Here is a 24,614-nt window from a genome sequence, read left to right as displayed (position 1 = left end):
ACCAAAAACGCTACTAAAGTAGAGATTTCAAACACTTCAAAAATCATACACATTGTGTGCAGGCTATAAATGCCTGCCGTACCTTTGCTAAAATATAATTTAAACGGCTGCAGACTGAATACTGGTTACACAGAAGCACATATAATTTCAAAAAGCACAACTGAAAAACACGCAATTGACATTTTTAAAAATCAAATACAGTATGGTGGGAAAGAATACAATGAGTGGATGGTTTAATTCCGTCAAACTATGGCCATCATACCTTTACTTTCTTTGCATGGTTGGGAGCATCATACTAGGTTGCCATTTGACTGGCATAGGGTTATAGTTCCATTACAGAGGTATATTTGGTGCACTGTGCATTTAAAGACTGCCAGCACTGCAGAGTTTCGATTTTATGGGGCCATATTGTCAACAGCTGTATATGGACCATTAGATGCAATTTTTTAAAAATAAATGATCCCATCTTTCAGATCACAAACCAAAACAAACAACTGCTTTAAGCATCATCTTTATTTTCTTAGATAATATTTTATAATCAGGTTACATGTATAACATTCACAGTATTTTACACCCAGAACCCTTTGATTCAGTAATATATTATAAATTTGTCTTGATTTCCCCTCCTATCCCTCCAAATCATGATGGATACAGAGACGTCAAGGAATTCTCATATACAAAAAAGTACAAGAATATGAAAAAATACTGTCCATATTTTAATATATAAAACGTCTTATAGAAAATCTCCCATGGTAATAAAAATTTCCCTTCATTGTTTTGTACACATATATAATGTACGTTTACCTAAAAAAAGTCTATAGTTAAATACAAGTCGGGCTTAAGACAAGCCTCAGTTAAAGATTAGAGCGTACTGCTCTTGGTGTTTGACATCAAGTTCTGAGGATTAGTGTGTCTCTTTGTCAGCCTGAAGAGTACCAACCCTCTGTCATGTAGACTGGATTCTGTGCCCAACTTTTTATTTATTAAAATTGCCCATTGAGCTCTCTTGATGTGAAATGTGAATGCAATGACAGAAGCTTGTGACTCTAAAATATACCCTTTACACCATCAAAAGTAAATGTTTTGAAGACAAGTCAAATTTACATGATCAGTTAAGCTTGGAAATGTGGAAGTTAAAAGTCAGCTAAGTTAGACTTAAGATCAATAAATCATATTTTAAAACATTTTTTATGTTGTCTTCAATATAACCCACAGGTCTCTCTGCAATTAGATTAAGCAAATTTATTATCAAGAACCATTTTTTGATTTCTATGTCCTATGCAGCACATAAGAGGAAGAATCCTGCTGTTCAGCATACTTTTTGTTGGTACTTCCACAATCTGAATTAATGGCAAACGGACCAAGGACACAAGCATCACTGCCACAACACAAACGTCTTTTATGTAAGCCATTTAAGAATTTCTGCATGTTTTAATAGATCGTACAAGTATGGAGCATCAAGGCAAGATCAAGGCAAGCCCTATGGCTGATGTCAAGAGGCTGGGTAAAGACCACATTATTTTTTAAGCCAGAATAGCTCAGTATCGGCATCTCAGTCCCAAAAATAAAGATTTTCACTACAAGCCGTGTCCTCAATCACCTTCAAACTGACTGTTTGCAATGTAAACCTGTAACTACCATGCTCACCCAGGACTGAGATTGAGTCCCTCTAATATCTGGGAATCCCAGAAACTAGTAAATCAGAATTTACTTAATCTCAGAATTAGGGAAAAAAAAAAAAGTCTCTCAGTAAGAAATTGATTGGGACGATGACTTGAAACCAGTGGAACTATCCAGGACTGGAATGGAGAACCCCTGCATTAAGCAGACAACTGTGCTAAAACAAGCATTATTTAAACTTCAGACCATATTAGATGGTTGTAAATTATATAACGGGGTAGGAGGAAATTCTCAGAGTTCTACCCCTTTCATATACTAAACCTTCATACCCAATTTTTCAAAAAGGAAAAAAGAAACGGAAACATGATAGGCTTCATATCTGAAATACATTATACAGTATATTATGCATTTCATTGCAGTTTCAGCAAAATAAAGATACAGCAAACAGCAGGATTAAGATAGCTGATGTAGAATGTTTAGTCTGTACCACTTCCCTAGATATCTCTTATGTTACATAACAGTTGAGCAAACTCTGGGTTTCTAAATGGAGACATCACAGTAAAAAGAAAATAAAAAGTTATATTCTTGGCTCGCCTTAACATTTCTGTTAGAATATCTTAAATATTGTGTGCATTATGATAAGTCACAGTTTATAATATTGCAGATACACTGCACCGTATGGCATTTTTTACTTTACAGAGTCTCTTCAGAAGTAAAGTTAACATTCTGAACCTCTATAAAGTGTCTGCCTTTGTCCTGTCTTGCACTCCCAATAGCTTTTGTTAAATCTGGTGGATGTAATATCATTGAATTAGCATGGTCCCTCCAAACAGACCATTCAAGTACCCAAAAGGACAGGTCTTAATAGCCCTGGCGTTTATAGTCAAGGGCATGGTGACTTTATCTTAGTTATAAATGCGTTATAAAGTTGGAAAAACTTGTAAATATTATAGGAATTGAGAATCTGATTATTTACTGGTAATTAAACAATCTTGGTGAAAAAAACAAAACAATTTGAAGAATGCAGAAAAAAAAGAATGTAAATGAGACCTAGTGACATACTCCAGCATGTGCAAACGTAAAACTCATAGTTACAAATAAAAACAAGAAAATCAGTATATCACCTCCCATAAGTATGCAATTGTGCTTTAGCAAAGTTTATTCTCCCAATGAGCCCCATAACGATATCACCTAGAGGTCTGGTTTTTAATAATAAAAAACAAGATTGACTAGCCAGTACAAGTCTCATGTTGGCCAAACCTTTGTGGAAATACAGTAAATCAAAGTGGGGAATTTGAAGGATGGAGGGAATGGATAGGTTTTGCTCAAAACTAATATTTTCGGATAGACAGTAGTGATAAAAGTCAGTAATCTGCCAGGCTTTGTGCTGTAATGGCTTCAAGGTTAAATCTGTACTGCACAAGTTGTATTAATATTATAATACAAAACTTTGACTCAAAAATTAAACAAATCATTTAAAAATTGATTTAGTATTTGGCTGCTAACCAGAGTCAAGTCCAAACTAATAACCCTAAGCCCAATTAACTTTTTACCCATTTATACACCAATGGAAGCTCTCAGATCAATTTTAGGACAAAACCAAGAAAAAACAGAAACTGTCCAGCAAATGAATAGCTGTTGTCCACCCATGTGCTGCACAGTTTGTGTTTTGATGGGAAGAAACATTCAAAAGGTAGACACATACATACAAACAGTCCCAAGGCTTATCACTATAACTTTCCATTTAATGTTCAAACTGTATGAAAAGTGTCAACTTAAGTTCTTGAATGTCTTGCCATCAGTTGTGTGTATATAAATTGGGCATTTTTATTGCCTTGCAAGTCACTCAGAATACATATGTGCATCATGCAAATCAATACATTAATTTTCCAAGGCAACGTTAGACAGGATGACTTTCCATCACAGGGTAATATTAACCACATACACATATCATTGGAGTGAAAGAGGAGGAAAATCAAGCTGTTGCAGAGAAAACAATGGGAAAATGGATTGAATGTGCAAATTCCACTCAGGGGTGAATGGGGTAAATTTTTAACCCAGAATCAAATATCTACAAATCAGCAGCACTCTTGTGTAAATCTAATGCAAGATTATGTTTTTATATTAGATTTCAACTCCACATTAATTTAGGGAAACTCATATTAGGCAACTGGCAACAGAAAGTCTGTACTGGTAGTCTAAAATTTTTCTTTTGCAAGAACAACTCATGAGACAGCAGTATATAAAACCAGTTTTGACAAAGATTTCACCAATCAGTAATTGGAAAATGAAAAAAGTGGTTGTAAATTTGCAAAGGAGAAACGAAAAAAAAAAAAGGATCAGATAGTCGAGGTTCCAGTTATAAACAAAAAAATATTTTGATGAACAAAAAAATATATTCCTTCATTAAAATTCTTCTTTAAACAGGAGTACACATCAGCAGCTGTATTTGTCCTTGTTAAGGATTTTATCCATAAGTGTATTCAAATGTCACTTACATTTTGAGATCTGTAATGTGCCCATACACTTTGAACCAAAGAAAAAATGGTGCAAAAGCTTTCATTTAAAACTTGTGCAAAATACATTTTTGCAGTGCAGTGTACCATTTGAAGCCAACATCCATTGTAAGAAGGCCTCACAAACAGTATTTCAGAGGCTGTAACATACACCATACCTGATCCTTGTGAGTAAAAAGAGGTAGCAAATAAAATTCTTGGTAAGATCTGGAATGACAGAAAGTGCTTTGCAGGCCATTTTGTCCAGCCCTTCTAACAAATACAACACAAATGCTCAAATCCAACTGTCAGTCACAAAATGTCTGATATACGCCTTGTGATGTCCACAATTATGATAAAAGTTTTACTGTATTGTAGGTCCTTTGTAATGTTAATGAACAGGGAACAACAGTAAACCTCACTGTTTTGCAGGATGAACCCCTCTGCATAGAGCATTGTTTCCTTTACTTTAAAGTAGCACAGCCTTTTTTTTACATATTTGTGGAACATTAGTATTATCCTATCTAACACTTTAAAAACTATATCGGTAACCTATATATTATTTCAGAAACATTTCATATATCTCTGGAAAAAGAAGTTAGTGCCCTAGCAGTTATCTCTGACATGCAAATCACTTTATATCAGACTTTCTTTGCCTTTCAACCAGGAAAAAACACTAAATTATGTTTTCTGTATATATTAAATTTCCTTTTATCGAGGTTTGCAGAAACAGAGGAAAATCCAAATTGGACAGCCTATTCAAGGAAAGCCCTAGACTGTGAGAATATAGACTCTGATGCATGTGCATATAACTGAAAGGGTGGTTTCTTGGGGCAGTTGTGCTCATATGCCTGCTAGGGGCCATGACATGGTAATGCCTAGGGATTTCTAGAAATTAAAGCCATATGCCCTTTATAAAAGACAAGTAGCGCAAAACTTTGTAAAGCAGAGTTAGGGTATTACACTAAGGTTGTCTGTTATAATATTTTATATATGCATTATCTTAAACAAGGAAATCTCTTCATACTGTGTTTGTGTAATCCTGGAAGCCAGCCCCTATCTCAAACTATTAGAAAATGTATAAAATTAAACCATTAAAATTAAAAGAAACTGCAAATAATTAATCAGCATCAATAAATCTTTGAAAAAATCTCCAAATTCAGTTTTAATATCAAATAGCATTTTATATATTGTTCTTATTTTGGGCATTCAGCAAGCAAAATGCATAATTAAAATGATGATCATAGAAATTAATATTAAATCAAGATTTAACAAATGTTATTGTCGGAATATGAATATAAAAATAACATTTCATCTTGAAATGTGAGTGTCTGAACCTAAATCAAACTTGACTAATTTATAGCTAAGCAGTGGGAAAACATTGTAAAGCAGACTAGCGTGCCAATTATTTGTGTGCTTTCTTATATTTTATTACTTCTCAAATTCAAACCACGCCAATAGATTAGAATAAAGCAATAAGTATATGAATGAGCTAAGACTATCCATGATGGCAGTACCAGTTATTATGTTTGTTATTTTATATGTATAAATATATAGAATATACTGTACCTAATAAAAGGAATATATTTCAATGACAACTTACAGGACAAAACATTTTCATAAATATAATAAAACTGTGGGGCATAATTTGCATACAGCTAAGATAAAAGCCTATCCAGTTTGCTTGAGTAAGCACACATACTGTGTGTTTATTTATATATTCATTTACCTGGCAAGCATTTTCCATTACAGACATACACAGGGAATCAGGGCCTATCCCAGCAGCCTTTGGTGTAAGACAGGGACAAGCACAGACTTATGTAAATGTTGGTCAAAGTACTACAGATTAAAATGAGTAGTGATTTATATGTCAGAGATGTGAAACATCATGCTTCACCTGTCTATAACTTAGCCTAACTTTAACTATATAAAAGCAATGGTGTCAAACATGTTTACAGAATGGCTGTACAATCAAAATTAAGGCTTAGTCACTAGTGGTCTTGTCTGGCTGGAGAAAAGAAATAAAACCCCACAGAACAGTATCAAGTACAAAAATTTAGAACTCAAGGTTTCTTGTAGTCTCCCCAAATCATAAACACCACTTTGACAATAATTTGTGAATGGTCAAAAAAAAAAAAAAAGTGTGATGTTAGGACACCAATCATGATTGTTGAAGGACTAAGAAACATTTCTCTTGTAGTCCTTCAAGGATGCATCCCCAAAAATTAACAAGCCATTGATTTTGGGGTTTAAATATTCTGGTTGTTGATTAAGTTTTCTTATTTTGGAAGAGACAAAAAACTGCTTGATGTATTCTCTAGCTTTGACAGAACAGGTCATCTCAATGCAATCTCCTAAAAAGGGCACAGTCAGTCTTTCTTTTCAGGCATGATAATCCAGTTTGTTAGAGGGTAAGAATATTGCCATCTTCTCTCATACTCTCCTGACTGGTGCTAAATTTGCTGGGGCTCCCATTGTGAGTGTTTGTGGAGCTCAGTGAGGCTTTGCTGTCAGAGAGTGAACTATGAAGAGAAAAACTTTGCTGAAAGTGCTGAAGGAGACTCTGATGGTCACCATCCATAAAACCTGATGCAAGGTATGGTGGTAAGCTGTCATTCTCAATGATCAAGTCTCCCTCATCATCACTCTCTCCTTCATGTGTACTGCAGTTACTGATATAATGGGACGCTGGGCTGGGAGTTGAGTCACTTGAGAAACCAGAACTGCCTGATGCCTTGCTACTACGTACCACATTGTTCCGTTGATTTGCTGGCTTCACAGTCACAATCAAATTGTGGCTATTAGCCACCATCATGTCTGTCACTTGATCCAGGGATTTTCCCACAACATCAATTCCATTCACCTCCAAGATCTCATCATTTACAGCTAGTAGGCCTGTACTCTCAGCTAGCCCACCTTTAACCAATCGGGATATGAAGACACCTGGCACCTTCTCCAATCCTTGGGGTGTGACCCGCACACTTACTCCATCTCGAATGTAAAAGCCTAAAGGCATATCAGTGCCATGTTTGTGTAAACGGACACGACGATGTGTCTCTGGAAGAATATCTACGTCAATAATGGAAGAGATCTGTCTGAAGTCTTGTGGTAATCCGATAGGAAGGTGTGGCTTTGACTTGTGAACTGGACGAAGGCCATGAAGCCCCTTCTTTTTACGTGGGAGAGATCCATATGGGAAAAGTCCTATGTCTGCTTCAGCTGAAACAAATAAACACAGTGTTATTATCACATTATATCACATTTCCATTTAATGCACTAAAAAAATGTATAACATGAATGAATACAACATTAGTTGTTCTTGAGGTTCATTTTTCTTTGTCTTATCAAGGTACAGTAAATGTACAACAATTCTTTCTTTAAATACTATTACCTCCAATATAAGAAAGTTGTGTATAGTACCTGTAAAATGGGCAAAATTATTATTTAAGTACAGGCAGTCCCCGGGTTGCGTACGAGATAGGAACTGTAGGTTTGTACTTAAGTTGAATTTGTATGTAAGTCGGTAGAGGTACATTATTTTAATAAATGCTATTGTTGACCGACTGAAACCGAGTGCTCTGCCGATGAATAGTGGAGTTTCACCTCTCTCTGACCTTTTTATTATTTCTACTTTATTTTCAATGGTGATGGTTTTTCTCTTCTTTACTGTATCACCAGCACTTGCATCACATTTGTGTTTCAGAGACATTCTTGAAGGGTGAAGACAAAAAGTTAAGATGAGCTCTTCTGCACAGCACTGTACATGCTATCACAGCAGGAAGGAACCCCTCGTCAGCACATCTGGTGTACTGACAACAGACAACTTCCTGCTATGTGCGTAACAGTACAAGCAGGCTTGCTATTGAGAATGACTGGGGGCAGTGTGGGGTGGTTTACCACCCGCCCACCAGACAGTCACCTCCACTACAGTATGCTGCCTGCAGCGTCCGCCCACCAACAACAAACACGGTGCAGCCAAAGGCGGGTAGTGAATTGCCCGCTACCACCCCCATTCAACAGGCAGCCAGCAGAGGCACATTATAATGCTACCCCCCCTGCCGCCATATTCACCCTCAATGGCCTCCGTTCAGCCACAGCCAGGTCACCACTTGCAGCAGTACCAGCCGCACACCAAGAATGAACAGGGCAGCAGTGTGTGGTGGGCGGGCATTAAAACACCCCCCCTCCATTCCATTCAGCCTGCGTGCAGTCAGGAGCAGTAGCTGCGGCGGCGTAGTGGACGCGCAGCGAACCGCCCCATTAAGCCTCCATCTTGCACACAAGCATTAACTGTGGCTCCGGTGACTATGGACCACAGGTCACCGTTTGCTGCCAGGAGCCGCCCAAGTGACACTACACTGCGCAAGCAGCAAAATGGCCCCCCTCCAGCCTCCGTCCAGCCACCGCTTGCAGCATCCCCAGACCGAAGATGACGAAGCAGCAGTTACTGAGGCGCATGCATCACAGCTGTGGCCCTGTTCGTAAGTCGTTGGTCGGATGTCCATAACCTGGGGACTACCAGTACTTTTTGCTCTGGAAGAATAGAATTCTACATCCATGGTATGTTTTTTTTTATTTTAATAATATCTCATTACCTTTTGACAAACATTTTCATATTACCTTTTACTCTAAGTATACAGTACATATTTTGATCAACAACTGATTATAAACACACACAACATAACCCATCTGCCTACCTATCTCAAGATATATGGTCACAAGGAACTGGACCAATCTTGGCAACATCAGATATAAGTCACAAATCAACCATAGATAAACATCGAGTCCATTGCATCACAAACTATAACCTTTGAAATGTTTTAATGCCTTTAAACAAGCGATAAAATAAGGCTCAAGAGCACAACTTAAAAAAATAACTCATTAAGAATAAGTAGAATAAATAGAAATAAAAATACATTTTAAACCTTTTAAAATAACACTAGTCATAACAGTTGAATATGAAAGTGCACTGTTCATATATTTAGACTTATCAAAACTTCATCGATAAGCTCTTCTCAGTAACGTCACTATCATTCATACAATATGTGAATTTTCTTGTAATCTAATTTACCTGGCTTTATGTCATACCATTGCCTGGTTTTTAAATTTCTTTTTTCTTCAGATGAAAATAACTACATACAACTGAACCATTAATTGCAAAATATATGCAATCAAGTTTAACACCTTGGAGAAAACACTTTGGAAGTGGGTAATTTTATACTTTAACACAGAATTACCATAGCCTACGAAAAAAACTCGTAAATCCGGCCCACCTTAAATCCCTTCACACCTCTCCGTCACAGTCATTTGTCCTGTAAATGTGCTGTTAAAGACAAGCAGCCTACTATTCCATCCCCCCCACCGCCGCAGAACGTGCAAAAATGTCAACCAGCACATGCCTTGATTATCTGGGAATGAAGTGCTGGAGTTTTAGAGTGGAAATAATAAATTGTTATTGGAACACGTGCATTTCACGTGTGTTCCGTTTCTAAAATAATCTGTGTAAACACATTGTTAAAACAAAAACATTTTTCATATTTTAGTAATAAATCAAAAAATGTAGGCATAAAGTATATAATGTGTGAAGCCTGAAGTCCAAAGATCAAAAAAACACTTTCATAAAAGGTTCAAGGACAATACAACAGCTTCCGTGGCATAGCAGTAAGAATTGCTGACATGTACTCAAGAGCCCCTGGTTCGATCCTGACTGCCTCCTATCTTTACCGTTTTCAGTAATGAGCTGCTCTTATTTTTAATATTATACAATAAACACATATAATTGTTTTTTGTCTGTAAGTGTAGGTGTACATTTATAGTACTTGTAATTTTTTTTCACTTTTATTCTCTCAGTCACGATCACAATACTTACAACCGCCCCCTCCACCTTTTTTTCCAGATTTTGCAAGTCCCCACATGTTGCTGTATGGTGGTGTTTCTTTTGTACTCCAGGACATGCAGAGGAAAGAATAGTACAGAGAGGTAAGTTCTGCCTGCTATATTCAATCATCAAATTCAAATGTTAACAGTTCACACACACGCAAGGACCGTCCTTTTTAAACGACATGTGTACCTGTTGCAATGTACACTTTGCCATCATGGACCATAAGGTGCACACTAATTCAACGTGAGCAGGAACACTCAATAAAACTGAATAAAAAAAAAATCAAGTGATGGTGAGATACAAAGAAGTTAGATTCACCAGCGTTTGTCGGCTTTTATCCCTCCAGATCACAGAATTTCCAGTTCCATTGTCTCAAAACACCACTCACATCTACAGTTATTCCCAGTTTCAGATAAAAAGTAACCGTGTCAGATCTGGGGCAGGGGTGGGTGTTGTATTGTGATCGTGACTGAGAGAAGTAAAAAAAAAAAAAAAAATATGCTAACTTTTACAAGTAGTATAAATTTACACTGGCTGGTACAGACACAAATCATATGTATGTTTTTTATTGTATAATATTAACAATAAGAGCAGCTCACTACTCAAAGAGGTAAATTTGCTGGGGAGCACGGATTATAAGTCCGTGGATCTTACCGCTACACCATGGAAGTTGTCATATTGTTCTTGCACCTTTTGTGAAAGTGTTTATTTGATATTTGGCCATCAGCCTTCACACATTATACAGTTCGTGTCTACATTTTGTTATGTACTAAAACATGAAAAACGTTTCTGTTTTAACAATGTGTTTACACATATTGTTGTAGACGGTATAGCAGGCTGTTTGCCGCTTAGGCTTATCGACACATTTAGAAGATAAAAGACGCTGACAGTGAGGTGCAAAGGGATTTAAGGTGGGCTGGATTTACAAGTTGTTCCAGTGGCTCTGGTAATTCTAGTGTTAAAAATGTCACTAACTATTATTAAAAAAGGATGTATGCCGGCTGTTCAAGAAGTGTATTTCAGTGTTCTATAGACACAAATTCTTTATTGGAGTGTCCTTTGTACATCCATCACTAAGTGAAAACTGTGATGCCTCCATTCTCACCAAAATCCAAATTACTACTCAAAACCACAAGAAGGATTGTATTATGGTCAAGCTACTGGAGCACAAGTAAATAAAATGGGGTTGCATTCAGAAAAATGTTAATAACCACTGTCATATAGCTTTTTAGCCAGCTGCAGCAAAGCACAGATGTTATGTGCACATTCAAAAGTGTGACATGCTAACTTTGACGAAAACGTGATTAAAGAAAACAAAAAAAGTATCTTGTCACAAAAATATAACATTAGTTATGCAATGCAGAAAAATGTCTCACAAAAATATTCAGTAATATAGTAACAGTAAGAGACAGCATCAAGATAAACCTAATGTACAAAACGGTTTTACTAAATAAAGGCCAAAAGTCCAGAGACCAGTTTTATATTATTGCAAACATTCCAAAATACCCTTCATAGTAATCTGACTTGTATTTCAGTAAATTAATTCACATATTTAAAAGAATGTCATATGTGGACAGGATAATTTTTACTGTAATTTTCCCTGGTACTATTTTTGTCTTCTGAATATTTTATTTTAATACCTCCTAGTCCAAGGGGCATGGGAAGATGTTTTAGTGAAAGGATACAGAAAGTCAATGTGATGCCATCATCCCATATTTAAGATAGTACTGGGCATGTTTTGCTAAAATTTATTTGGGCACTATCTACATTAGATAGTGAACATTAGAAGAAAATGGAGTACTGACTTACACTGTTATGTTTACACAAGCTTACTGGGGAGAGAAGTCACTATAATGAGCAACTAATTATAGATAATGTCAAGGGAAAATCATAATTTAAAAATATACATTTGAACTGTAATTTTAACTGTATAAATGGCCAGCTAGATATGCACAGCACAACTTAATATGTGTCCAATGATGACATCATTCATTGTAGCTTAACAAACATTATATTTAATAATAATAATGTATTTTATTTATATAGTACCTTTCCCTAACTCAAAGATAGTCTAGAAATAAAGAAGTAGATAGAGTCCTGATTAACCCAGAGATGGAAATTGATCAGTAGGCTGAGAGAAAATGGTAAGAAAGAAAAGAGCATTAGCAGCCAATGAGATTAAGCCAATGACAAATCACAAAGATCCTGCGGAGTTGTTGCTTTGGCAACATCTCCTGTGGTCCTAACAGCAGAGCAATAGGGTGTTTGTCACAATATTAATTCCTTTCATGATTTAATGCTTCTCCTAAGGAACAAATTACTGATATACAAAAAGCTGTCTACCAGCAAAAAGATAAACTTCTTCATAAATATATAGTCCCTTCCACAATTACTGGCATGCCGAAAAAGATTAATTAAAAAAGGTTATACAAAATTCACCTTTTGTTGAATTACCTTACTCTCACACTGAAAAAAAGATACAAATCTAATCTTCTAACCAAATTAAATTTATTCTGAGAAAGAATAAGCTCTCATCAAGAAATACAGTCATATGAAAAAGTATGGGAATCCCTCGTAATTCTTTGTATTTTTGTTTATCATTGGCTGAGCTTTCAAAGTAGCAACGTCCTTTTAATATATGACATACCTTATGGAAACAGTAGCCTTTCAGCAGGGACATTAAGTTTATTGAATTAACAGAAAATATGTAATATGCATCATAACAAAATTAGACAAGTGCATACATTTGGGCACCCCAACAGAGATATTACATCAACACTTAGTTGAACCTCCTTTTGCAAATATAACAGCCTCTAGACACCTCCTATAGCCTTTGATGAGTGTCTGGATTCTGGATTGAGGTATTTTTGACAATTCTTCCATACAAAATCTTTCCAGTTCAGTTAAATTTGATGGCTGCCATGCATGAACAGCCTGCTTCAAATCATCCCATAGACTTTCGATGATATTCAAGTCAGGGGACTGTGATGACCATTCCAGAACAGTGTACTTCTCCCTCTGCATGAATGCCTTTATAGATTTTGAACTGTGATTTGGGTCATTGTCTTGCTGGAATATCCAACCCCTACATAACTTCAACTTTGTGACTGGTGCTTGAACGTTATCCTGAAGAATTTGTTGATATTGGGTTGAATTAATCCAACCCTCTACTTTAACAAGGGCCCTAGTCCCTGAACTAGCCACACAGCCCCACAGCATGATGGAACCTCCACCAAATTTGACAGTAGTTAGCAGGTGTTTTTCTTGGAATGTGGTGTTGTTCTTGTTTGTTATGACCGAATAACTCAATTTTTGTTTCATCAGTCCAAAGCACTTCATTCCAAAATTAATCTGGCTGGTCTAAATGAGCATTTGAATACAACAAGTGACTCTGTTTGTGGCCTGAGTGCAAAGGGGCTTCTTTCTCATCACCCTGCCATACAGATGTTCTTTGAGTAAATTGCGCTGAATTGTAGAATGATGTACAGATACAACATCTGTAGCAAGATGTTCTAGCAGGAGGTGATCTGTGGGTTGCCTGTAACCATTCGCACAATCCTGCGCATATGACGGTCCTGTATTTTTCTTGGCCTGCCAGACCTGGGTTTAAAAGCAACTGTGCCTATGGCCTTCCATTTCCTGATTACATTCCTTACAGTTGAAACTGACAGTTTAAACCTCTGAGATAGCTTTTTGTAGCCTTTCCCTAAACCATGATACTGAACAATCTTTGTTTTCAGATCTTTTGAGAGTTGCTTTGAGGATACCATGCTGTCACTCTTCAGAGGAGAGTCAAAGGGAAGCACAACTTGCAACTGACCACCTTAAATACCTTTTCTCATGATTGGACACACCTGTCTATGAGGTTCAAGGCTTAACAAGCTAATCCAACCAATTTGGTGTTGCAAGTAATCAGTATTGAGCAGTTACCTGGATTCAAATCAGCAAAATTACAAGGGTACCCAAATTTTTGCACAGCCAGTTTTTCACATCCGATTTAATTTCATACAACTAAATACTGCTTCACTACAAATATTTGTTTGGAAAACACCCCAGTACTCAGATGTTCCTGGGAAATGAGAGACATACCACTGTTATATTTTGTGTTGAAAGGAGAGTAAATTATTATGCAGGCTGAGAGGGGTTCCCAAACTTCTTCATATGACTGTAATTATTTTTTAACAAAACCACATTGTTATTTGTCAATAATCAACTCATTCTGACAAATAAATGTTTGTTGTTCACTTTCTACAAATCTAGTAAATATATTGCATATAATTATTTATTGCATATGCAGGTTTACTTAAAATCTACTCATCTATCCATTAATGCTTCGATTTTCTACATACATTTATTACATTGTAGGGCCACTTGGAGCCACACAAGGTACAAAGCAAAAAAACAAAACCATGACGTTTTTATTTAGGACATACTTGAATTATCTTATCCTTAATGTCTTTGCAGGCATTATTTACACCAAATATTTTCCATTACAAAGTAGTCTTTAAATAATAAAGATTTAAAGACCTAATAAAAAAATTAGGTTTTAGACGTCAAGGTAAATATATACTGTATTGCAGGTTGGTTTTGCTTTCAGTTTTATTGGGCCCATGTAAGTACACAAAATAAATTTTAATGTATAATGTTTTTAAAAGAGATATCTTTTGTTGAGATTATCATCTGTCAAAATCTTTGTCTATGCCTCTGATGTGCACTCTCCATTTCTGATTTAGTAACCCCCCTCCCAATGGTTTAATATCCCTTACTGAATGAGAAATGACACTCAATTTAATGGGTGAGTGAAGCCACTTCCTCCCCTGTACTGTGTGCTACAACATTTGGAAGGATGACCTTGATCATACTTTTCAATGATTATAAATCCATTCTTTCCAGAAAGACCTCAAAGTCAGTACAAAACAAAACATCACTCCTTGCCTAAACCCTAAACAATCCAACACCAGAAGTGCATGCAATGTTTAAATAGTGGTATATGTATACAGTATATCCTGGTGAAATGGTGAGCTATAAGATGAATGCAGGTGTGTCTATATGCACATTATTATCAATATAATATTAAAAAAAAAAAAAAGTTTGGATGTATTAAGGAGAAAATGAGGTCAAATGAAATATGGGACATTAGGACTAAAACACTTTATGTTGCAAATGTAATTACTTCTTCTAAACCAAGCAGTTCTGCAAAAACAGCCTCAGTGATAAAAACTAATAGACAGATCTTAGAGGCATTATTTAAATGAAATCAGTCAACATATATTTTGAAAGCATATGCTTGAATCACTCCTACCATTCAAGCAGGGCCAAATAATTATGCTGGCCCAGTGTAAAACTAACTAAAATTGGCCTCTAGTTTCCTATGAAACATTAATCTAAAGAAAGTGGAATACAATTTAATCTGTGATGTATTTAAAGAATACAGTCAGTCTTTATCCAACCCGCTATATATCCTAACACAGGGTCAGGGGGGTGTGCTGGAGCCAATCCCAGCCAACACAGGGTGGGCCAGGGACAAACACTGGGCAGGGCGCCAGCCTACCACAGGGCGCGCACACACACACACCCACACATCAAGCACACACTAGGGACAATTTAGGATCGCCAATACGCCTAACCTGCATGTCTTTGGACTGTGGGAGGAAACCTATGCAGAGAGAGAGAGAACATGCAGACTCCACACAGGGTGGACCCAGGAAGCTAACCCAGGTTTCCTTACTGTGAGGCAGCAGCGCTACCACTGCAGCCCTCAAAGAATACAGATATAAGCCAATTAGTACATTATAGAGTCCAAATAAGAAAATGAATTTTTCAGTAATCATGATGTTAGGCAGAGTATTTTTAATGGTGGTATATTACCTTTGTACAAAGCATTAATTTAGGGTCACTCAACCTTAAACTGCACTGTGTCCTTTTTTTCCTGCCATTTATAATGTGAACCTCCATTAATAAGGTTGATGGTCTTAATTTAAAGCTGTGATAGTAGATTAAATTGTAGCACCAAGTGCTTTTAAGTCTTATATGTTCGGGTTTCATTTTCTCATACCCTCATAACATTTCAGCCTCAAGGATGTGTTACTACATAAATCCCTAAACACTTATTTAAAAAGCACTTTATATGCAAAAGCAAGAATTTATATTTGACATGCAACACAGAGACGTACACTGATGCGTCTACAGTAGCTCACCCTACTGCCCCTGCTCCTTCCCTCTCTTTGGCCCAAGCACCCTATCCTGACTGATCACTTCCAAGGACAAGTGCATGTCTCATTTTCATTTTAAGAAACCGAATAAAAAAATAGCAATAAGCAACATATTTTGTTATAAAGCTAGGCAGGTTAGTTTAATAAACTATAAGGAAATTTAATTACAGTTTATGATAATTATTGCTAAGAATTTTACAAAAAGTGTTAACATTAGCATGCGTGTTAAGTTGGTTTGCATGAAGTTATGATGTGGAATGTATGTAGTAGTGTTTCCTCAAGTCTGCTTACTCTGTCAGCAAATGAGAAAGAAGCAGTTTTGGCAATACCATATGAGCTCAGTCAGTTCAAATCTAGATTTCATTCTAGTGTCAGCAGGCTGTACCTGTAAGAGAAACACCATCTCAGGTTTTTGCAGACTGCAGCTGGATGCAATACCAACTGGCCTTCGTGATTTGACTCAGTTGCTAAGTGGTGCTATAAAGCAAGCACTAACTTGTAAACACTTCTGTATTGCTAAGCAGTAATGGCCTAGGTGTATGGCTGCCAATGAACTCTTAGGTAGAATACTGATTTGGATCAGCAAATGGCACTGGGGAATGTGTTGCTGATCATGTTGTCACTAACATATAAGGCAAACTGGCATCATGAACTTGCATGCAAGAGGTGAGGGTGAACAGAGGAAGAACCAATTGTTTTTTTAAGGGCTACCTACCATCAACTTTGTCAAAATAGCAATAGCCATTCTTCCATCTTTCATCAATGCTAGGATTATTTGTGTATATTCAAAAGACTTTCAAACTAATTTTAGTGCATCCAATACTGTTTCAGTTGCTGAAACTGATCTTCCCCTTCATCCTATCAGTTTCTTCTTCTTGTGTAGGACACCATACTCACTGACCCTTTGATTTTTTGCAATTACACTAAATAAAAGACCTATACTTCTAACAGTAGTAATGTTCTGCATCATTTTATTTGCAAATTGCTGTTTTCTTCCCATTATCACTGGACTTTACAACTTTCTACAGTGTAATATTGTCCAAGTAGTACTTCATAGGATGTAGTAGTGTTGTAGTAAACTGTTTGCTACAACTTGCAATTTTCCAAAATTTGTAAGGTTAGCCAGTTGCCCCCAGATCTACTTCCTTCACTCTCTGAGGTGCAGAATTTCCCATAGGGTAAGACCAATACATTTTATATCATCTGAGACCACCTACAATCACATTGTTTTCAGACTCTATCTGGGTGTTTTGACTTCTACCTCGATCTTTAAAATTCCTAAATTTGTACATACAAAAAAAAAATTACCAAAATTTCTAAATTCATTTAAGTTACTGGAAACATTTAGTTGTAGTTTTTGCTGAACATCAGTTACTGAAAACAAATATTCACATACTTCTTCACATACAAATAAATAGAAATAGATCATTTTCCTCAACAGTACTTACAGTATATGGAGAATTTAGACAAAAATATCTGATTTTGTAACATAAATGAAAACAAATTAATTATCTAAATGCAGCTTCTTGACAGATGTATCATTATATACTTTTATAACTATAATTCAAGGCAAAACCTCACTCTTTCTTGACTTTTGGAAATGAAACATGATATTTCACTTAATTGAGCCACCAACTTAATAGACATGAAAGCAAGCCTACATGAGTACAAGCTGCACCATACCATCCAATTACCGTATTTTAATCATTTGTAATGTGTTGGACTTTGGGGGATTGGGGGTGTTATGTGTTTTGTCTTGGTGGAGTATTATATTGCTCTACTTTCGCCTATTGTATTATTAATATGTAGCCTTTGTCGAATGCTTCAAATCTCAGACTTACCACTGTTTATAAGGTATTGTAGTATATAACTTCTTCCCACCTTCCCTTCTACATCTATAACCTCTGGCAATTAGGTGTAGTAAAAGACAAACAGAAGTTAAGTTACAATTTAAACAATGTATTATTGATAATATTAATAAATTATAACAATATGCAAAGTACATTTGAATACTGGCAACCATACAACCTGATAAATGGTGATGTGTAGTTTCAGGTGACACACAGACTTGTTAGTTACTTAAAATATCTCTAGTTACGGCATCATTTTGGTGTCAGCTTTCTTCAGAACAGGCCGCTTGCCTGTCTCAATATGGCTGCTGAGCTGTGCTCTTCATTGTGTTGTCCTTTTCAGTTCATGATGTGTGATGGTCTTTCATCAGTTTGGTAAGAGAGAGAGTGAGGTAAAGCAAGCAAATTTATAGGTTTTCTGTCCAACCCCTAGAGCCAGTAGGTCATCGTGGTACTTAAAGCTTTTTGATACAAGCCATTTCCAAACAGCCATAATTCCATACTTCAGACCAATGAGGGAACAGAACACCTTCACACCTGCCCTCCAAACTATATGCTAAGGTAAAGCTTGGCAGTTAGGCCACCTGGCTTTCCTGCGGGGATTGAGAGAGAGACTTTTGTAGAGAAACACTTGCCAAACTGGTTTGAGGCACTTCTCCCAAACCCTGTCGTAAAATCCAAAGAGACCCATTCCTAAAAGGGGGGTAAACATGAATGTTTCTCACTAATGTAGCACTAACATTACAGTGCTTGGCCAAAGTTATAAATAAAGACATACAAAATACTGTATTTATCAACTTGTATGCAAAATTTCACATCACAACATTATGAAAATGTTTTGAGCTCAGCTAATATTAAAAGAAAGGGTGCTAGCAAAATATATGCCATTGTTAAGGAACACTTTACTAGAAAATGACAGAACTACCAAAAGACAGAGATTGACCTTGAGTAAAAGTTTACATTATTTTAAAAACTGGAAACATAGTACTAAATCTCAGCATACTCGTTAAGCCTGTGATCTCAAAGAAAGAGTTATAAGACAGCACACTTGAATTAGCAGTCCCATTTCTTTAATGCACTGCAGTACAAAAACAGTTTACATTTAATCAATGGCAACCATTTGCAAAGCACAGAAAAATCTATGGAAAAGGAAAGTGACAACCACACTAAAATCAATCATCATGGTCTGAAATAACTTGTTTATTTTTGTTTATAGTTGCACCAATGATTCATGCTTTTTATGCTATAAGCTTCAAATTTCAGTCCCTTCCTAAATGTACTAATTCAAAATGAAGGAAAAAATATTTTTATTTTAAATTTTATACTTTTCATGGTTCACAATTATTAGTGATATCCGTATAAAACGTGAAATGATCAGTCATAACATTTTCCATTACTCTGTTTTCAAGAAATAAAGCAATCCTTCCATTCTTTCTCTGAACTTTGGCAACACACCTATCCATTTTTTTTCATTTACTTGGTTTGAACATCTTAAAAATATTAAGAAAAAACAGTACCCAGAATGGATGGACTTTACCCATTATTTGAAAATTAATAGAGAAAGATATTTACAAATACAATGAGTGATCACTAGAAATGTCAATAAAATATTGTTTTTGTGATTTATCTGACACTGGTACACATATTAGACCCTTTCACTATTTCAGCCAGCAGATGGCAGCAATGTTCTCTTTCAGTGCACAACATCCAATTCCCTGATCCTTCAGGTTAAAAAAAGTGATGCAATCCACCTCATCAGGGTGCTTTTTTACAGACTCTCTGTTCTGCATCGGCCGTTATTCCTCCTTCATTTTTCAGCTGCTTTGAATTATTGAAATTGCATTTTTGCTACAGACCACTCCCACATTTCCATGTATGAGATTTGCACACTCCTCCACACATGATACAGGAGACAGGAATGCTTAACTTTCATAGGTCTGCTTTTTTAATGCCAGGAGAGGTCAGAGGCCCTCTGCTGCTATTTTTGGAATGCTATCTTTTGTGATTTAGATAGCATGAGCACATCTGCAGGTTAAATGTATTCTTAAAAAGCATTGGTCTGTAGTACGGTACACCATTAAGAGAATATGGGAGCGCCTTCTATACGTTACATTTTACTTATCATTGTCCAGTTTAGCACGTTATTAGATATTTACATTCACATGTGCAGACCAAGAATGACCTGCGATTATGAAAAATACAAAAACATTTTCATTCACTAGAAAAAGGTCAGACATTATATACACCTTTGCTAGAATGTTGTACTAAATAACCAGTTATTTCCTAGAAAAGGTATACAGTTTTACTAAAACCTTATGAACCATTAGTTTATAGAAAATGTGTTTAACTTCATCTTATGAATATTCTATGAACCATATGAAATAAGGAAAATAGGAAAAAATAAATGGATATTTGTAGTTATGCAGAATGTAATTAATTAATAATCCAGGAAGTATGCAAAATGTAGCTGTGAAGCAAAGTTAAGGAGGTACTGTTTCATGTCTGGTGAATCATGCCTTTTGCCAGTGGAAGAGGCATTAACTATCCACAACACTTTAAGGGAAAAAAACTGGCTTATTATCTGGTTAATTATATGAATGGATATTTGGATAGCCATATTCTATAGGCCAGCAAATTAAGGTTGTCAATCCATTACTGACAATTAAAGGGGACTGGTGAAAAAACCTGGAATACATGGCAAGACTTGTGGAGGAAAGAAATGCATACCTACTAAAACACACTGAGAAATAAAAATATGAATTACTAGGGCATCTACACAAGATAACTTACACTAATGTACCAGGAATTCTTTATTCTCTAAATACTGCCCTTGATAATGTTACTCACTTGCTGTCTAATACTGTAAGACACATTGTTGCAACTCTTGGTGATTCCCTCTCTATTAATTTTCAGACTTTTCAAATTGTGACATTTAAGGACATTCTTTCTTCTATACTGACGTTACTATCTACTGTGTGTCTACTGTTATACCAGGCATAGGCCTAATTCAGTTTTTCAGTCTGTGTCAGACACTTTAGATGCTATACCAAAATTATACTTATTTTTCAATTAACATCTCTCTATTATAAAAGGAAATCCTGAAACGAGACTTTCTCGGAGATAATTTCAACTCCTGCAAGAGAATTTCAGGTTCTGCGAGATGAGACTTTTTGCCAAGAGATTTTGACAAGTCCCGCCCTCCTCTTAAACATTTACAACCACACCCACGGTCTACTCACTTCTCATTGGTTTGAACGTTATTGTCAGACACAGTTCCTGCGCTCTCAGCTCCAAGTGGGGTCGGAAATAAAAGACAAAGTGTAGAAGACAAAGTAGAATATCGTAAAGAGGTTCAAAAACGTTGGCATCGATGCACATGCAGAGCAGGTCAGAGATAATGAAAGTACTAAAATTCGAAAGTCTCAAAAAATTGATAGTAAAGATCGCATTAGCACTACCAAACAGAAATTATTACTCGGTCAAATAACGGAACAGTGAAAAGAGATTGAATATATGGACATACAGCAGGTGATATGATAAAAGTATGTAGATATTGTTCGGCTTTAAATTTTAAGTCGAAGACTTGTAGATCATCTAATTCATGTTTCCATCAGGGAAAAGTAGTGTTTCTTCCCAATGAAGAGGCGTATCCATGAGAATTATAAGATTTGTTGTTTGGTGAAAGTGAAATCCACATACACGAGCGGCAGAAACACAAAGTCTGGGGGTTGGCGAGCAAAGCGAGCAGGGGGTAAAGTCCCCTTGTCTCTAAAAACCATTACATCCGATCTAATTTTGCTCTTGATTTTTTATTAGCTGCAGTGCCATTGTGTAGAGAGTCATCCCACAGGAAAAAGACCCAGATAGGTACAAATATTCCGGCCTTGCGTGGTGTGCTGGCTGGGATGGCTCCAGCATAACCACGTGATCCTGTGTTACGATATAGCGGGTTGTAAAATGGATGGATGGACAAATATTTTTATATACTGTATTGTAAACAACATATGTGGTGGCATTTAACAAATATCAAATGACGTTATTGGCTGTCAGGAAAAGGGGTGACCTAGGGATACTTTGGAAATGTGAAACTATGCTTGAAATTCATTATAGAGTTATCTAATTTGTCATCATTTGCAATTTATAATAGTGTAATCCGACATCCTCAGGAAACGACATTAGAAACTTCTCAGCTAGAAGTCATGTAATGTGATCCTAGCTTTACATAAATTGATCCATTACAATAGATTACATTGCTCAAATGAGAGGTGTACAGGAGTTCTTGTGGGATGTGCTTCATTGGAATGCTTTAACAGATGTCATTACAATTTCTACATCCTATTCCTCACAAACTATTATATGTTTCATTATACACTTTTTCATATGTGACAATAATAATATATTATTATAGTTATAAGTAAACTGCAACTTATATAGTAATTAATTATATTTTTTATATAATAATATTCTATATATTATAATTAATTATATCTATATTGAGACCTCCATATTCCTGTTTCTTTTTTAAATTTTTGCAATACAATGTTCCTCATGAATTGGTGTCAAAATTCACTTTTTTCATAATTTGAGTCATCTCAGGCCCAGAGGGGACTGGGCAGTCTAATGGTCTGGAATCCCTACAGATTTTATTTTTTTCTCCAGCCGTCTGGAGTTTTTTTTGTTTTTTCTGTCCACCCTGGCCATCGGACCTTACTCTTATTCTATGTTAATTAATGTTGACTTATTTTATTTTTCTTACTGTGTCTTTTATTTTTCTATTCTTCATTATGTAAAGCACTTTGAGTTACTTTTTGTATGAAAATGTGCTATATAAATAAATGTTGTTGTTGTTGTTATCTGATGTGTACTCATCTGCATATGTATATGTAAATCATTGCAGAATTTTAGAATGCAAAATGGGCCCCAATTTCCAAAATATAAGGTGCTATACTGTCTGCAAGTGTCATTGGACAAATTCAAATCAGGATGCTGTTATGGCATTACAGTTGTAAATTTGTGCAAATGGTCTGAGCTTGTACTATTAAAAAGTGTTAGAGCATTAGAACAATTCTGAGGAGAACAGGTCATTCAACCCAACAAGCTTACCAATCCCATTCACCTAGATTCACCAACATAAAACGGCCTCAAGATGTGTGTCTTTACCACACTACTTATTAATTTTCTCCATGTTTTTGTTGTTCATTGAAAGAAGAAAAACTTAAAATCTGTATGAGTTTTGTGCATATCAAGTCAGCAGCTATGTCCTCATGTTCTTGTTGAAGGAGCATGTTCTTGTAACAGCAGGGACCCACAGTATTAATGCAACATTACTGAGGCCTTGAAAAACTTCCATTTGGACTCCATGTCCCTAATCTCTCCTGACAACATCCAGAGATGAGAATTAACTTCATCCTGAACGGAGTTATTTTCTAGTTCTCCATGCATATCCTCATAAGTAAACTGCAACTTACAAAAAATCTCCATCACAATCAAGGCTGACATGGACAAGTTAATTATCAGTGATAGGTTTAGCCCCTCGTGTCAAAGACATCAAAGAAGTAGATAGCAAATTCATTTTTTTCAGATTTATTAAATCTTAACGTTGTTCATTCATAAGATGCAAATACCAAAATCATGGCTTTGTTAAGTCAAGCAACCTTACTACGACAACCTTAACCAAAATATGTGGCTATTTAGAGTGGCATCCAAATTCCAATAAATATCCTTAATAGACCCTAGCCCTGTATCATCTGAATAGTCAATACTTGTATCCTAGTCTCTTTTCCCATTTACACCAATCATCACTTCTTGCTGCTTAGGTCAAACCAATGGTACTTACTCACTTCAACACACTATAGAACCCAGTTCTTCAGAGAAAAGCTGCTACATGGCAGTCTATGTTAAGGTTGTCCCACAAAAACAGGGAATTCTTTCCAGGACTGTATTTTGCAGAGTTGAGGGAGTGTCCACAATGAAAGAGCATATATAAAATGAATCTTGGCAGAAATCGAGTCTGAAAGAAAAGCGTATCACTAATAAAGCAAAAAATAGGATACAACATGCCAAAAATTAGGGTCAGACTTCAGACTAGGGGCTAAACTAGGAACTGGATTGGACAGGGTCCTGTTTCACACCCTTTTATGTTTTACATCCCAAATGCTTTCTGTAAAGGACAACGAACAGGACAGTAAAAGGTAGTTAGCAGTTTCATTTAGAATCACAAAATGATCTCCACAGTTGAGAGGGGGATTTAAAACTGCCACCAAAATGATCAATATCTGTCAGCATATACAGGTTGATTATGAGTATGCATTGTTTGATTATGAGAGCAGAGCTTCTTCCTTGTCAGGTATCCTGAATGTATGACAAATATTAGAAGCAAATAAACAAGACAAATTCAGTTGCTAGTGCCCATCTAAATGCTCTCTTCTTTTTTGTTTAATAATGCTGGAGTGACAGAAGTCAGTCCTTCGTATTGTTTAGTACACATCAACAGATTGTAAAGCTGCCACTTAAACACAGGATGTTGGCACAGAGAATAAACCACCTCGCTTCATTG

General features: G+C 36.1%; 1 protein-coding gene across 1 annotated transcript in view; it reads right to left on the bottom strand.

Moving 5' to 3' along the window:
- Nucleotides 1-498: 498 nt before the first annotated feature.
- The window catches only part of pard6a (par-6 family cell polarity regulator alpha), an 85,896-nt gene continuing 61,780 nt past the window's right edge, over nucleotides 499-24,614 (bottom strand). The window contains exon 3 of the mRNA XM_039763043.1: nucleotides 499-7,334. Within this exon, the coding sequence (XP_039618977.1) occupies nucleotides 6,520-7,334 (815 nt within the window). The 3' untranslated portion in view covers nucleotides 499-6,519. The remainder of the gene's footprint in view (nucleotides 7,335-24,614) is intronic.

The sequence above is a fragment of the Polypterus senegalus genome, chromosome 9 (genome assembly GCF_016835505.1).
Source record: "Polypterus senegalus isolate Bchr_013 chromosome 9, ASM1683550v1, whole genome shotgun sequence".
Lineage (NCBI taxonomy): Eukaryota > Metazoa > Chordata > Cladistia > Polypteriformes > Polypteridae > Polypterus > Polypterus senegalus.
This window is presented reverse-complemented; position numbering and strand designations above follow the sequence as displayed.